Source organism: Oncorhynchus nerka, linkage group LG13 (genome assembly GCF_034236695.1).
Source record: "Oncorhynchus nerka isolate Pitt River linkage group LG13, Oner_Uvic_2.0, whole genome shotgun sequence".
Classification (NCBI taxonomy): domain Eukaryota; kingdom Metazoa; phylum Chordata; class Actinopteri; order Salmoniformes; family Salmonidae; genus Oncorhynchus; species Oncorhynchus nerka.
Genome location: NC_088408.1, coordinates 16,395,276 through 16,411,672, shown reverse-complemented (window position 1 = coordinate 16,411,672; position 16,397 = coordinate 16,395,276). Strand labels below are relative to the sequence as shown.

Genomic DNA, 16,397 nt, shown 5'->3' with positions numbered 1-16,397 from the left:
CTCATCATCAAGCTGGAGACCCTGGGTCTCAACACCACCCTGTGCAACTGGGTCCTGGACTATCTGCAACCAAGGTGGTGAAGGTAGGAAACAACATCTCCACTTCGCGCCCCACACGGGTGTGTGCTCAGCCCTCTCCTGTACTCCCTGTTCACCCACGACTGCATAGCCATGCACGCCTCCGACTCAATCATCAAGTTTGCAGACGACACAACAGTAGTGGGCTTGATCACCAACAACAACGATACAGCCTACCAGGAGGAGGGGAGGACACTCGGAGTGTGGTGACAGGAAATCAACCTCTCACTCAACGTCAACAAAACAAAGGAGATGATGGTGGACTTCAGAAAACAGCAGAGGGAGGACCCCCTAACCACATCAAAGGGACATCAGTGGAGAAGGTGGAAATTTTAAGTTCCTCGGCGTACACATCACAGACAAACTGAAATGATCCACCCACACAGACAGTGTGGTAAAGAAGGCGCAACAGCACCTCTTCAACCTCTGGAGGATGAAGAAATTTGGCTTGTCACCCAAAACCCTGACAAACAGATGCACAATCGAGAGCATCCTTTCGGACTGTATCACAGCCTGGTACGGCAACTGCACTGCCCTCAACAGCACGGCTCTCCAGAGGGTAGTGTGGTCTGCACATCACATCCCCGGAGGCAAACTACCTGCCATCCATGACACCTACAATACCAGATGTCACAGGAAGGCCAAAAAGATCATCAAGGGCAATAACCAACCGAGCCACTGCCTGTTCACACCGCTATCATCCAGAAGGTGAGGTCAGTACAGGTGCATCAAAGCTGGGACCGAGAGATTGAAAAACAACTTCTATCTCAAGGCCAACAGACTGCTAAACAGCCATCATCTAACTCAGAGAGGATGCTGCCACCATTTAGACCAATCACTGGACACTAATAAATGGATCACTAGTCACTTTAAACAATTACACTTTAAATAATGCCACTTTAAAATGTTTACATATCTTACATTACTCATATCACATGTATATAGTGTATTTTATACCATCAACTGCACCTTGCCTATGCCACTCGGCCATCGCTCATCCATGTACATATTCTCGTTCACCCCTTTAGATTTGTGTGTATTAGGTAGTTGTTGGGTAATTTTTAGATGACTTGTTAGATATTACTGCACTGCCAGAACTAGAAGCACTCGCATTAACATCCGCTAACCATGTGTGTGTGACCAATACAATTTGATTTATTATTCTGGGTTTCCTTTTTCACATCTCCATTTTGTTTAGCTTCATCATACTAACTACAATAAATCTATGCCATTTTGTTTAGCTTCATCATAATAACTACAATAAATCTACACCATTTTGTTTAGCTTCATCATAATAACTACAATAAATCTATGCCATTTGGTTTAGCTTCATCATAATAACTACAATAAATCTATGCCATTTTCTTTAGCTTCATCATACTAACTACAATAAATCTATGACACCCTGTCTCCTCTATGACTACAATTTATAGCATGGAATGTGTATACACACAAATAAAGTGTAAAAGTGTAAAAAAAAAAGTTTCTGGAGTTATTGATTGTGGCGTTGCACAAAAAGCTTTCTTCTTCCTTCAACTAAAGGTCACGTCTGTGAAGCTATCCAATGTTCCTGCCGGTCAGGAAACTAGAGCCATCATGCAGAAATAACTCGTGGAAATGCTGGAGATTACTCTGGCCTGTCTCGATCTCCAGCTGACTGAAGGTGCAGACATTGGAGTCGCTGCTCTGTTCCACCTGTAAGAAAAGTATTTTGACCTCTATGGAGATTGACTTTTAAAAGAATGTTGTAGTACAGGGACCATCAATTCAGTTTGTTTAAGCGTGCAACCCTCGACTGTTGTCATATCTATCTTAATGGAAAGGAAGATACTGTGCCAGAGAAATCCAACTGACTTCTTTCCTCTGAGGACAAAGTTGACATCACACACATGATCCTGGTCTCTGCTATGAATAAAGCTTTCTGTTGTGGGAACCTCTGCTGTGTCTAACATACCATCATGGTGTTGAGTCTGTATTGCTAGAGGCAGACTCCACACATCCAAAGGGTGTCTGGGGGGGGTTCTGGGCCAGCAGCTGAGTTCACAAAGTATAGGTCAGCCACACACATGACAGTGGACCAACCGGAGCAGAAAATCTGAACCCGTGGAATCCCTCAAAACACACACATACACACAAAACCACGTATTCCCCCACACTGGCACTGAGCGGTCACCTCTGAGCGGTCACCGGAAAATAAACACATTCTTACTTAGAGTGTCAGTCACCTCCCTGAGACGACCACAGAAATGGGTCTCACTCGGCAAATGGGTTCAGGGAGAGCAGCCAGGGCTGTCTGAGACTGTCTGGAACAAACAGGTGGACAAGACATCAGGACACATCTAATTTACATGTACCATGAGGAGCTCTGATCTCAAACCTCGCCACGAGTTATGGTGTCTGTCACAGGAGATCGCCATGTCCTTGGAGACCACGTCCACAGGTATAAGACCTACCATGTATAGCTGCACATAAAGGTGGGCCCACTTGAATCTGACTATAGTCTCAAGGCTTGAGACAGCGGCTTTCAAAATGATATACTGTAGAGTTACCAAGGGATTCCATTTGAATCTGGATGGAACAAACCAACGACGCACAACCCAAGCTGTAAATCAAACGCCATTCTATGGTAATCTCATTCCCAAAGAAAGAACTAGAGTGGCGTTATATAAACCTGGCAAGCTTCCAAACACATTCTCTCTTTCTATGTGTCTCAAAAGAGGGCGAGTCATTCCATGAACCCTTATTTGACAGCTTAGGCACCCATAACATAGCCTTATAATATTCAAACAAGAAGCCTGAAAGGCTCGAGTCCAATAAAAACAGGAAAAGCTGAAAGAAAATCATGTTTCAGCACAAATAAAGCCACAAGCGTGAAAGTGGATATATGGGAACGTGAAATGGCAATGCCTCCTCATCCCAACTTCAACCATCAAGCAAGACTCAGCAAAAAGCTCCACTGCCCCATGAGTCAGACCGATCTGTGTGAGGCCGACTCAATCTGATGCATTCTGTGCACCAGAACAACATTTTACTGCTAAAACACCATGACACTAAAACAATTACACCATCTACACCACAGTGATCCCGAGATTTAAATAGACACCTGGGATCTCATTTATACCAAACAACGATAGTGGTAAGTCGCTAGGGACCATTGCTCTTATCTTCGGCATCTTAATTATAAGTGATTGCCCGCTTTGGATGCTCTGAGGCAGTATCTTGTTGCGGAGAGCTTATAGGCAGTGTAATGCACTAGGTACAGTGCCTTGCAAAATTATTCATCCGCCCTTGGCGTTTTTCCTATTTTGTTGCATTACAACCTGTAATTTAAATACATTTTTATTTGGATTACATGTAATGTAATGGACATAAACAAAATAGCCCAAATTGGTGAAGTGAAATTTTAAAAATTACTTGTTTAAAAAAAAAAAAGGAAAAAAAAATGCTGTGCGTGCATATGTAGTCACTCCGTTTGCTATGATCCCCTAAATACGATCTGGTGCAACCAATTACCTTCAGAAGTCACATAATTAGTTTAATAAAGTCCACCTGTGTGCAATCTAAGTGTCTACACATACTGTAACTACACCTGTTCTGAAAGGCCCCAGAGTATGCAACACTACTAAGCAAGGGGCACCAACAAGCAAGCGGCGCCATGAAGACCAAGGAGCTCTCCAAACAGGTCAGAGACAAAATTGTGGAGAAGTACAAATCAGGGTTGGGTTATGAAAAAATATCTGAAACTTTGAACATCCCACGGAGAACCATTAAATCCATTATTTAAAAAATTTAAAGAATATGGCACCATAACAAACCTGCCAAGAGAGGGCCGCCCACCAAAACTCACGGACCAGGCAAGGAGGGCATTAATCAGAGAGGCAACAAAAGAGACCAAAGATAACCCTGAAGGAGCTGCAAAGCTCCACAGCGGAGATTGGAGTATCTGTCCATAGGACCACTTTAAGCCATACACTCCACAGAGCTGAGCTTTACGGAAGAGTGGCAAGAAACAAGCCACTGTTAAAGATAAAAATAAGCAAATACGTTTGGTGTTCGCCAAAAGGCATGTGGGAGACACCCCAAACATATGGAAGCAGGTACTCTGGTCAGATGAGACTAAAATGTAGCTTTTTGGACATCAAGGAAAACGCTATGTCTGGCGCAAACCCAACACCTCTCATCACCCTGAGAATACCATCCCCACAGTGAAGCATGGTGGTGGCAGCATCATGCTGTGGGGATGTTTTTCATCGGCAGATACTGGGAAGCTGGTCAGAATTGAAGGAATAATGGATGGCGCTAAATACAGGCAAATTCTTGAGGGAAACCTGTTCCAGTCTTCCGGAGATTTGAAACTGGGACGGAGGTTCACCTTCCAGCAGGACAATGACCCTAAGCATACCGCTAAAGCAACACTTTAAGGGGAAACATTTAAATGTCTTTGAATGGCCTAGTCAAAGCCCAGAACTCAATCCAATTGAGAATCTGTGGTATGACGTAAATGTTGCTGTACACCAGCGGAACCCATCCAACTTGAAGGAGCTGGAGCAGTTTTGCCTTGAAGAATGGGCAAAAACACCAGTGGCTAGATGTGCCAAGCTTAGAGAGACGTACCCCAAGAGACTTGGTGGCTCTACAAAGTATTGACTTTAGGGGGGGGTGAATAGTTATGCACGCTCAAGTTTTCCGTTTTTTTGTCTTATTTCTTGATTGTTTCACAAGAAAAAATATTTAGCATCTTCACAGTATGTTGTGTAAATCAAATGATACAACCTCCCCAAAATCTATTTTAATTCCAGGCTGTAAGGCAACAAAATAGGAAAAATGCCAAGGGGGGTGAATACTTTCGCAAGCCACTGTATATACCAAAATATACCAAAATTAGAGCTGGTATGGAGCATGTCGATATGGCTGTATTGTTTCCCCCAGAACCATGGACATAATGACTTGTAAAGTAGCAGAGTAATTAAATAACCATATGTGACCATGGGAGAAGTAATAATATTGTAATAACTGTCGTCATAAAACACAGAATGCAGCTTTTCTGTATTGTACTGTACAGTCAATATTCTGTACTGTACAGTGCCATTTCAGTGTTTTTGGAGGAAAGTACTGTTGGACATGACCTTTGACCAGGCTCAAGGTTGTTACTTGTAAGAAGGTGGAGGGGGTCATGAAATTGACATGTAAAAATAAACAAAAAGACTACAGTCAAGTTGAGTCTGCTTTAAAAAAAGAGTAAGATGAAAAACAATCAAAGTTGCCGTCCATTCTTGGGCATTGCCATCCTTTTCTCTTTTTCTGGTAGACTTTTATAATCTATCTACCCAAACAAGTACCAATTCCCACAGAAAACTTTAGTACTGCCAGCATAGTATTTATTAACAACATTGCAACACTTTACATTTCCCCCCATCAGATGTTTTATTTCTCTGTTGTGTACCAGTACCCCAGGACAAGGAGGATTCTACATGCAAAGTCTAATATATACTAATCTGTTGTGCCCAGTTTCCTACTATTGGCTGATGATGGTATTCATAGGCTCCCTCACACACAGCTGCCAAAGTCGAATGACCTCCAAAAAGTTTTTATCCTCAAGATTAACTCGCCCTGACCTTAGGTGTGGCAGATGCTTTGGAACAAACAATGTAGGCCCCCTGGTAACAAGCGGACCTGTTGGGAGCATTCATTGTAATTTCCTTCAGCCAACTTTCTTTCAAGGTGCGCTCCCATTTGGCAGTTTGTTTGGAAGGTAGTTGGTGGCTCAGCAGGTTAGTCTCTCCCCAACCCAAATTATTCCTGAGAGGCTGGGAAAAAGCTGTGGATGAAATATTGATGCTTTTAAGAGAACACATGAAGAATTTCTGTCTGGGTCCCGGAGATGATACATCAATCAGGGACAGCCCCAGGCATAAGCGACATAAGTGGCCGCTGGGGGGCCTCTGACCAATTAAATACATGTTTTTTTAAACAGTCGGGGACTCAACTTACTATTGAGAGTAAGAATATTAGAATAAACCAGGTGCAATTTCTACATTTGGTTGGGAATCAGCAGTTTTTGCTTGCAATGTCCCTGACAGTCACTCAATTAGCCTTGTCAGCTAACAATGTTCTGATTGGTAGCTAGTCTAGCCTCTTATCTAAACTTGTAGTAATCATCACCGTATACCGACCAGGCACACAGGGCACGTGCCCAGTGGCCCTGACCTCCAAGGGACCACAATTGATTTTGATGGTCATTCTCACTTCGATAGCATTAGTCATGACAAAATGTGTAGAATTGCAAGAGATTAGCTTGAAAAACGCAAAGATTTCTCTCAAAATGGGTAGAATTGCAGGAAATGAACTGTAAAACCACAAAATAATTATCTCTGCCCCATGGTGAAGAGTAGAATTGCATTAAATGTTTTATAAAACAGCTAAAAATTCTCAATGCCCCATGGCAAAATGTGTAGAATTGCAGGAAATGTGTTAGAAAATTGCATGTTTAGGGCCCCCAAAAGGCTAGGGTCATAATTTATCTGTTTATAATTTATTTGGTTAAAATGTATAAATAGAATATCATTACGCAATATAGTATGCATTGGGAAAGGATATCAGCTGGAAGACCAGAATGATGTACTGTAATTTGTATTCCATATCATATTAAGAAGTGGTGGAATAGTCGAGTGGACATTAATAGGGTAATGGCCAAGATGGAAGCTAGGATACTTTGTTTAAATGGCTAGAAATAAACCATTGGAGTAGCAGTTATAGCTCTGATGTAGGTGATTACCCTGACTGAATGTCATTTGCGTACACATAAAATCTTGGCTACTACACTACACTAGACAGTTCATTACCTGTGTTTAGGCAAAACATTTTATGATCTTCGCTCTCAAAGCTATCGTAAACTTTGAATTGACTATGTCATCACTTTTAGACATTGCATTTCCTTCTTGCAAACTCCCAATGAGCTTTGAGTTAAATAGTGTTGTATCTCAACATTAACTGATGAAAGTGCGACGAGTAGGCGAAACAAACCAGTTAGACTCCGTAATCACTAGGAAAACACGGCGTGAATAGCAGTTAGGGTTCATGTCACTGTAAGCTATTCAAAAAGAGGGCGAAAGGTGCGACATCAGGATCTTGTGGTTTTCTTGATAATAAAGGTTCTCTCTCTCTCTCTCTCTCACTCTCTCTCTCTCTCTCTCTCTCTCTCTCTTTCTCTCTCGGCTGTTGCGCTCTTTCCCTCTCTCTGTAAATGCTATCGTCTGTTCAAATTCCATAGTCGCCTAACCGGCTGCACTTACTTTCATACGCTATAAACGTTTGCTGGGTCTGAAAATGCAATGTTGATGGGAAGAACGTTCTAATGTCCTTCTGGGGAATACAAGGGCGACACGACACTGTTTCAAGATAGACAGAGGTGTCCTCACACGCGTATCACAATGGATCTCTCATTTATGGCTGCGCAGGTAAGACCTAGATACATTTTTGTTATTATTAATCAATAGAAGTTATGTGGGGTTTCCATGCAATTGTCGGAGAATAATTATTTGAACGAATATTTTGAAAAGCCTACTAATGTGCATAAGGTAGTAAGAAGAAAAAAAAACATTTATTCTGTCCCTTTGCCGCCTTTCCCCTCATTTGTACTGCAAACACACTCAAATACATGATAACAGACACACTGGCGCACACAAACATGCATATACACAAACACACACACACGCATGTTTGGAGAATTTATGTTTATGTGGTCAGTTATAGCCTGCCAACAAGGAGTAGGGATACGCACGTAGTTTCTCTCTCGGTGAACTTGATTTTGTCATCAACAAGCTGAAATAAATGTTCGCGGTTCCCACCCTAAACCTTGAGATCAATATCATATTTGATTAGGTTAACCAACTTGTTGATTTATTCTAAACGGTATTTTTGTTCAGTAGCCGATATGAAATTACACGATCTTAAATATTATAGTGAACAAAAATATGGACGCAACATGCACCAATTTCAATGATTTTACCGAGTTACAGTTCATATCATGAAATCAGTCATTTAAAAGCAATAAGTTAGGCCCTGACCTATGAATTTCACATGACTAGGCAGGGTTGCACCCACTGGGAAGTCAGGCCCAGCCAATCAGATTTCGTTTTTCCCCACAAAAGGGCTTTAATACAGACAGAAATACTCCCCAGCACCCTGTCAGACGATTCCACAGGTGAAAAAGACAGATGTTGAGGTCATGGGGTGGCGAGGTCTGTGATTGTGAGGCCGGTTGGAAGTACTGCCAAATTCTCTAAAACGATGTTGGAGGCAGCATATGGTAGAGCAATTAACATTCAGTTCTCTGGCATCACCTCTGGTGGACAATCCTGCAGTCAGCATGCCAATTGCAAATCTTGAGACATCTGTGGCATTGCGTTCTGTGACAAAACAGCACATTTTAAAGTGTACTTTTAGATCCCTACTGTAGCACAAGGTGCACCTGTGTAATGATCATGCTGCTTAATCAGCTACTTGATATGCCACTCCTGTCAGGTAGACAGATTATTTTGGCAAAGGAGAAATGCTTACTAACATGGGTAGAAAAAAAAATTGTGCACAACATTTGAGAGAAATAAGCTTTTTGTTCTTATGGAAAATGTTTTGGATTTTCTTTTTCAACTCATGAAACATGAGACCAAGACTTTCTTTACATGTTGCATTTATATTTTTGTTCAGTTTAGATAAGGCCAAATATAATTTTAATTAATGAAATGTAATGTGATGAAATATGTAGGCTAATAATAGAATATAAAAAAATCTATGCATGGATGTTTTCAACCATGTTCCATTATTTTACTCATCCTGATTTTCAATGCAGTTGTTATATCTGACTGAAATGTTATCAGACAACTTTGTAATCAACAGGATAATTAAAGTAATCAAATTGAATCAGCCCAGATGAGATCTATATTATGCAATTACAAAAGACTCGGAGTTGATCAATATCCATTAAGATAGCATAATGGCAGACTACCGTGTCATAGTACCAATATGTGATTCACAATGCAATATTACATTTTAGTAATTTAGCAGATACTCATCCAGAGAAACTTACAGTAGTGAGTGCACATATTTTTGTGCTGGTCCTCTGTGGGAATCAAACCCACAACACTGGTGTTGCAAGCACCATGCTTTACCAACTGAGCCATATGGGACCACCACTACCTTGAACATGTAACTCCACATAAAGACTCTAATAAATTAAACTTGTCCATGGACAAATGTTGGACAAATGTTTATGACTCACCTTGATTTTTATTGCTAGCCCACTTTAATTTATCTGATTATGAGTGTGATGCCCTCAGGGCTGGTCATGCATATAAATTAAGGTGGCAAGCTATGTCTTTTAGAAAACATGGCTGTCATTAGGGTGGGCAAGGGGAGAGAAGACAATTTTACCTGTTTCCTACTTACCTAAATTCTATTAGCCCCCATCCTACATACATGTATTCTACTTACCATATCCTACTTACCTGGATCCTACTTATCTTCATCCTACGTACCTGTATCCTACAAGAGCAGAGGTATGATAGTGTTCAGACCACATGGTGTGTATAGACCACATGATGCTGTATCACCCAGTTGTGGTCTATAAGATCAGGATGTGCCTTCAGCTTGTGAGGTACATCAGTTTGGTGTAGCCTCTGAGCTGGTCTTAGAGAGAGATGACCTCAGCCTTCAGCTTGTGAGGTACATCAGTTTGGTGTAGCCTCTGAGCTGGTCTTAGAGAGAGATGACGTCAGTCTTAGTGTTTGATACAAAACCACATCCTCCTTGTAATTCCTTTGCCACTTGCTAGTCCTATCCAAGATCTTTGAATGTTGCTTGGGTGTTAGCCATGGGTGTGTGACTAATATAATAATAATAAAATTAGCAGAGGCTTTTATCTCAAGTAATTTACAGTCAAACGTCTACACATTTCCATATGGGTGGCTCCAGCGGGAATCAAACCCATAATCCTGGCATTTGCAAGCGCCCTGCTCTACCAACTGAGCCATGTAGAGTGGTATCAGCTGAAGTGCCTTGTATTTACAGGCTTTCTGATATAGAGATAAAAGTTTTCAAAGCTGTGAAGTGATGGCCGATGGGAGGACTCCATCGGTCAGACAGAGGGGTTGACACACCTTGAGCGAGCACTCCATTAGTCTCTGTCAGAGGCGCCATGTCTCTCTGCCTGGCCTCTCTACCATGCTCCCTGCTCTGCCCAGTGTCATCTCGCCCTCGATGCCCTAGCTGACAGACAGGAGGTAGTCACTTTAATATTCATGATGGAGATGCTGGAGAGCCTGCCTAGTTACCAAGTTCTGTCATAGCAGGCCTGTGTTGGAGCAATGTGTCAGAAGAGGTTTTCCAAGAGCTTGCGATTAGGCAATCAGAGCCTCAGTTCCTAACTTCCCACTCACTCTTGTTTCATTACTTCCATTCTCATTCCATTGCTATTATTCCATTGTTATTATTCCATTGTTATTATTCCATTGTTATTATTCCATTTCTTTCTTCCATCTCCTTATGACATATATGTTCATTGGAAACTAGAGAGCGAGAGAGAACAATCATCAGTTTTACATCTAACTGTATTACACTGTTGGTCAGGGGTGGACTGGGACCAGAAATCGGCGCTGGCATTTCAAACACACCGGCCCATTTCTTTCCTTGAGGCCCCCACACCGGCCCATTTCTTTCCTTGAGTTAGATAATGATCATTTTTGCTCAAAAAACACACTTTAGACAGGCCCTAGAGGCTGAAATGGATAAGATGTTCTGATGACACATTTCTCTTGCTCTGCTAGCTTTGATCTGAAAGAGGAGCCAACTTGTAATGAGCCAAATAACTTTCCCTTTATTCGTACCCGTCATTTTGTGCCCTTGATGCAAATTTATCGTGGGCTATATTCCTTTTGACAGATGATGAAGAATGCTTGAAGTTTGCACGTTTTTTTTCTCATAATGACCATGATTGCAATCAAGATTTCCCCTTATTGCTCCCTAGGCTTTTCCGTTTATCTCTTGCCAGTGATACTGACACCTTTTCCAACTTTAATTTAATTTCTCCTTTCTACTCGGCCACTGCTTTTGACAATGTCATGTTTCTACCTTAAACTAAAAAGTAACATTTCTGCTGCTTCTACAAGACTCATGCTGTGTATGTAATTTGTCACATATACTGATCTTGGCATCAATCCACCACGTTAGTATTTTCTAATTCATGCTCTCATGCTATTCTATACATGCTTGGTTTAATTCATGCTGTTTGTTGCTACATTAACATACAGCACACGTCAACTGTCAGTAAGTGAGATGCTTGTGAGTGTCTTCCATAGGTTTGTAGAGGGTGGGTAGGCTACAACTGGTCCTGAACCTAAACCCTCTGTCTGAATGGAACTGATAGTTAAGATGGCTGTAGGTATGTAGCTGACCAATCAGTCAGCCAGCGAAACAGCCAGTCAGCCAGCCAGTCAGTCAGCCAGCCCACCCAACATAGCCAGTCAGTCAGTCAGCCCAACATAGCCAGTCAGCCAGTCCAACATTGCCAGTCAGCCAGTCCAACATTGCCAGTCAGCCAGTCCAACATTGCCAGTCAGCCAGCCCAACATAGCCAGTCAGCCAGTCAGCCAGCTCAACATAGTCAGTCAGTCTGCCAGCTCAGCATAGCCAGTCAGCCAGCTCAACATAGTCAGTCAGTCAGCCAGCTCAGCATAGCCAGTCAGCCTATCAGCCAGCTCAACAAAGCCAGTCAGCCTATCAGCCAGCTCAACAAAGCCAGTCAGCAAGCTCAACATAGCCAGTCAGCCAGCTCAACATAGCCAGTCAGTCAGCTCAACAAAGCCAGTCAGCCAGCTCAACAAAGCCAGTCAGCAAGCTCAACATAGCTAGTCAGTGATGGTCATAGACGTACTGTAAGTGCTGGATCTGCTGCAGCTATACACGCTATATGGATGTGGGTACAGTAGGATCAGGAAGTGCGCTGTCACTTCTTGACTCGCTCGACTGCCGCCAGATCGAAGTGCTCTAAGACCTTGACACCATCCTTCTGATCATCTCCCCAACCAAGGTCTTGTTTTCGTGACTTACCAACAGGCGGCAAATAGGCTTAATTATTTCACGAGAGCTGATTTTTCTCGGCTTAGCCCAGGGTGTGTCAGAGTGCATGTACTGTAATTAGCAGGGAGATAACGATGGCTTCTGGCTACCAGCTCTCCCGTAGTAATTTGTCATGCTTGAGCTAGCTGGCCTTCTCTGAATGAAGGAACTTTCAGACGAGGTTGAAACATTGTGGGCTGGCAACAGTGTGTGTGTGTTTGTGTGTGTGGAACAGAAACACAGAGAAGATTAAGCAGTTGTGAGATGTTTCTTGGATTACCACTTCTCAGGAGACCTCTGACACAGTGCATGAAATCGGATCAAGCAGTAGATATCTGAATCAGGGTGACTGGAGCTGTGGCAAAAAAAAAGAGATAAGCACATTCTGTGGAGAGGGTGATTATGTCTCACGATGTGTGAGAATAAATGATGATGTACACCCATGATACTCATAGGTTGTTTACCCTGTAGACAAAGGAAATTGGAGTGCAAATGAAAATGGCAGGGCATTGAGGGGGAGGCCACAGAGGTAGTGAGTCAATAACTGTAGCCAGAGGGTGTCTTTCTCTCTGAGCTGCCTGCACAAGGAAGCAGCCTAAGCAGAGCACCCTGTTTCCAAACTTAATGGATTTCAAATGTCTTTAAAGAGGTTTTGACCCCTAGTCCAGCCATTGTCAAGTGAACAAATTAGATTGTGGTCATAAATGACATCGTCTTGTTTACTCATCCCTGCTCCAGAGTTTTCTTCTTCTCTCTATTAACAGAGATATGTTGTGAACAAACAAGCTTGTCTATGAGTTACAATATTTAACCTTACAGACAAAAAGGGAAAACCTAGTCATTTGCGCAACTGAATGCATTCAACTTAAATATTTCTTCTGAATATAATGGATTGTGTGTGGGGCTGCCTTAATCAACATCAGGGGAGCAGATGTTGTTGGGGGTTAACTGCCTCGCTCAAAGGTAGAATGGCAGATTTTTTCACCTTGCTGACTTGGGGATTCAAACCAGCAAGCTTTCGGTGACTAGCCCAACACTCTTAACCACTAGGCTACCTGCCTCCCATACCTATACCTGACTTGCATAGCAGAGCATCAGGCAATAGTTCTGTTATCAGACAATTTTTCTAAGTGAATTTTATTTTTTATTATCTTCATGTCTGATGTTTTTAATTGAATGGGAAAAATCATGATTCTGTATTTAGAGATACAGAGACATTTTAATGTGTTATTTACATTCAGGCCTAATGGAGTAGAAGAGAAGTTCATCTTTGTTTAAAGACAACTGATTTTCTTCAGTTTTTGTAAGTACTGAACCATTATATTGTGTTCACCCTAGGTTACCGTAGATCTTACTCTCCATGATAATGATATGGTCTATGTTCTCAAATAGTTGACTGAATACACAATCTCATACAAACAACTGTACAGTGCCATAGCTACTTACTGCCCCTACAAAGATTTTGCATGTTGAAGGCTATATCTGAGCTGGTGTCTTGCAGGAGCCCGAGGTCCCCTTTCTACCCTGGTTATGTCACATTACAGTAGACTCCACGCTTTGACGCAACTGACCTGGGGTCAGTGCTTCCACATCCTGTGTAACTCATCATCAGTAAAGGGTGGGGGAGGGACAAACCCATACAGTAGTCCTGCTCCTGGCCTGTAAACTGGTAATGGATTTCAAGTCAGACTTACTGGAGGGAATCTATCAGCCCAGTGACTCATCCTGAACAGTATAATAAAATGGGGCCAACGGTAGGAGTGTACAATAAGGTTCACCCCTATACAGATGTAGGATCTTCATTTGAGCCAGTTTGCTACAGCAGGAAAATAATCCTACAGCAAAAGGAAATGTGAATTATTATGTGGATTATAATTAATGGACATTGTTGTTGGGGTTGATACATTTTTCATTAGGGCAAATCAAGTCTGAAATTTCAAAGTGGAAATTACAAACATTAACAACCTTTTCAATAATTAAATACACTACACGTTTGCATCTCCTGTAGTGTAGGATAATTCTCAGCAACAAAAGAGAGCAAATTAAGATCCTACATCTGTAGCCCTCTGCACTGTGGAGCACATGTAGATTTGTATTGTATTGCCCCTTTTCATGACGGTGCTAGCAACCACGTGAGTGAGTGAGCTAGGTACTGACCGACAAGACCAACAACACAAACAAATTGACTATACAGATACAAGTAGTGAGTGGAGTTGCACATGGACTATACTAAACAAGTTAAATGTCTTACCTAGATGAAGTGTTTCCCCTTATAGACCTATAGCTACGTGTTGCCTACATTTCCCACTCTCCCATTCTGAATAGCCTGAAGCCACAGGGCTGTTCTAGCAGGCTCTATTCCCTATGTGGGAGCATTGTGAACTGTAGGTTGGGCTTTTTGACCTGGTTACATTTACATTGCGCTATACAGCACCTAAACATCAACCACAAAGTTGGCTCTTTTATTCTTGGGGTCTATGGGAAAGAATGTTTGTTTTCCCCAATTTGTGGGCATTTTCAAGGGGAATTCCTTATTATTACGTGAATATCGACTCGGAGTATAGCATTATTCAAATATTCCCCATGTAATGTTAATGGGGTGCTAACATGGCTGCCATAGGATTTGGAAGTGTCATGTAAACGCATGATAATTCTCATTCTAGACATTATATTCCCCATGTAATGTTAATGGGGTGCTAACATGGCTGCCATAGGATTTGGAAGTGTCATGTAAACGCATGATAATTCTCATTCTAGACATTATTATATTCCCCAGTCTGCACATCATTAGAAAGGCCTTTGTCGCTTTGAATTGCTCTCCAACCTCGCGGATGCGAGCGGTCGCATCCGCGCTTCGGTCTGCAGGTTGTATAACTTTTCATTACATTTCATTACATTTCATTATAGAACAACGGTTTGATTTGTCTAATCTTAGCAATTTCTTCTTAGCTAGCTACATAGCCGTCTTTGTATCAAAGATAATTGCGTAATTATCGTATTTCGTCGTCCTCCTATCTGCCCAGCAGCTAGCCAGCTAGCAAACGTTCACCGTCTACCGTAGCACTGTAGTAACTATCACACTCAACTGAACGACTTGATTAGTGTAGTGTTAGCTAGCTACATAGTTGTCTTTGCTGTCTTCGTATCCAAGATAATTGTGTAGTTTAGAGTGTGTAGTCTTAGAGTGATTATCTTAATTTACCGAGGTTAGCTAGCCAGCTATTTGTCGTCCTTAACGTAGGAGTCACTCCTAGCTAGCCAACAGCTAGCCAACGTCTACTGAATAGAACTTTCGCATTCCGGTCGCATTCCGCTTCGCTCCACAGGTAGTATCACATTTTCATTTCATTTCATTACAGTCCCAACGGTGTGATTTGTTTGATCGTAGCTAGCTACATAGCTAGCTACATAGCCGTCTTTGTTTCAAAGATAATTGTGTAGTCTAGAGCGATTTTCTAGGTTAGCTAGCCAGCTATTGTCGTTCTTTTAACGCAACGTAACGTAATCAACACTGCTAGCTAGCCAGCTAGCCCCCGAATAGCAGCATTGTAGAAACTTTACACTCAACGGAACGACTTGATTAGTGTAGTGTCAACAACGCAGCCACTGCCAGCTAGCCTACAAAGTCAACAACGCAGCCACTGCCAGCTAGCCTACCTCAGCAGTACTGTATCATTTTAATCATTTTAGTCAATTAGATTCTTGCTACGTAAGCTTAACCTGTTAGTACTCTAGGGGCAGTATTTCATTTTTGGATAAAAAGACGTGCCCGTTTTAAGCGCAATATTTTGTCACGAAAAGATGCTCGAATATGCTTGGAATTGATAGTTTTGGAAAGAAGACAGTCTTACGTTTCCAGAAATGCAAAGATTTTCACTGTGAGTCCCTTAGAACAAATGCTTCGGTCAAAACCACGATGTATGACCGACCAGGAAATGCACAGGATTTCTGAGGCTACGTTTTCCATGATCGCCTTATATGGCTGTGAATGCGACAGGAATGAACGGACTCTTTCTCTTGTTTCCCCAAGGTCTCTGCAGCATTGTGACGTATTTGTAGGCATATCATTGGAAGATTGACCATAAGAGACTACAATTGCCAAGTGTCCCTCTTGGTGTCTGCGTGGCATTCGGTGCGCAAAAATCAAGTCCCATTATTTTTCCATTCAAATCTCAGAACAAACCAGGCTACAAGGACGGTGCTTTCAA

At 42.0% G+C, this 16,397-nt stretch overlaps 1 protein-coding gene across 1 annotated transcript in view; it reads left to right on the top strand.

The window, feature by feature from the left end:
• Window positions 1-7,307: 7,307 nt before the first annotated feature.
• Window positions 7,308-16,397, top strand: part of LOC115140446 (uncharacterized protein C14orf132-like) — a 37,587-nt gene continuing 28,497 nt past the window's right edge. Inside the window, exon 1 of the mRNA XM_029678776.2 lies at window positions 7,308-7,535. Coding sequence (XP_029534636.1) covers window positions 7,509-7,535 — 27 coding nt within the window. The 5' untranslated portion in view covers window positions 7,308-7,508. The remainder of the gene's footprint in view (window positions 7,536-16,397) is intronic.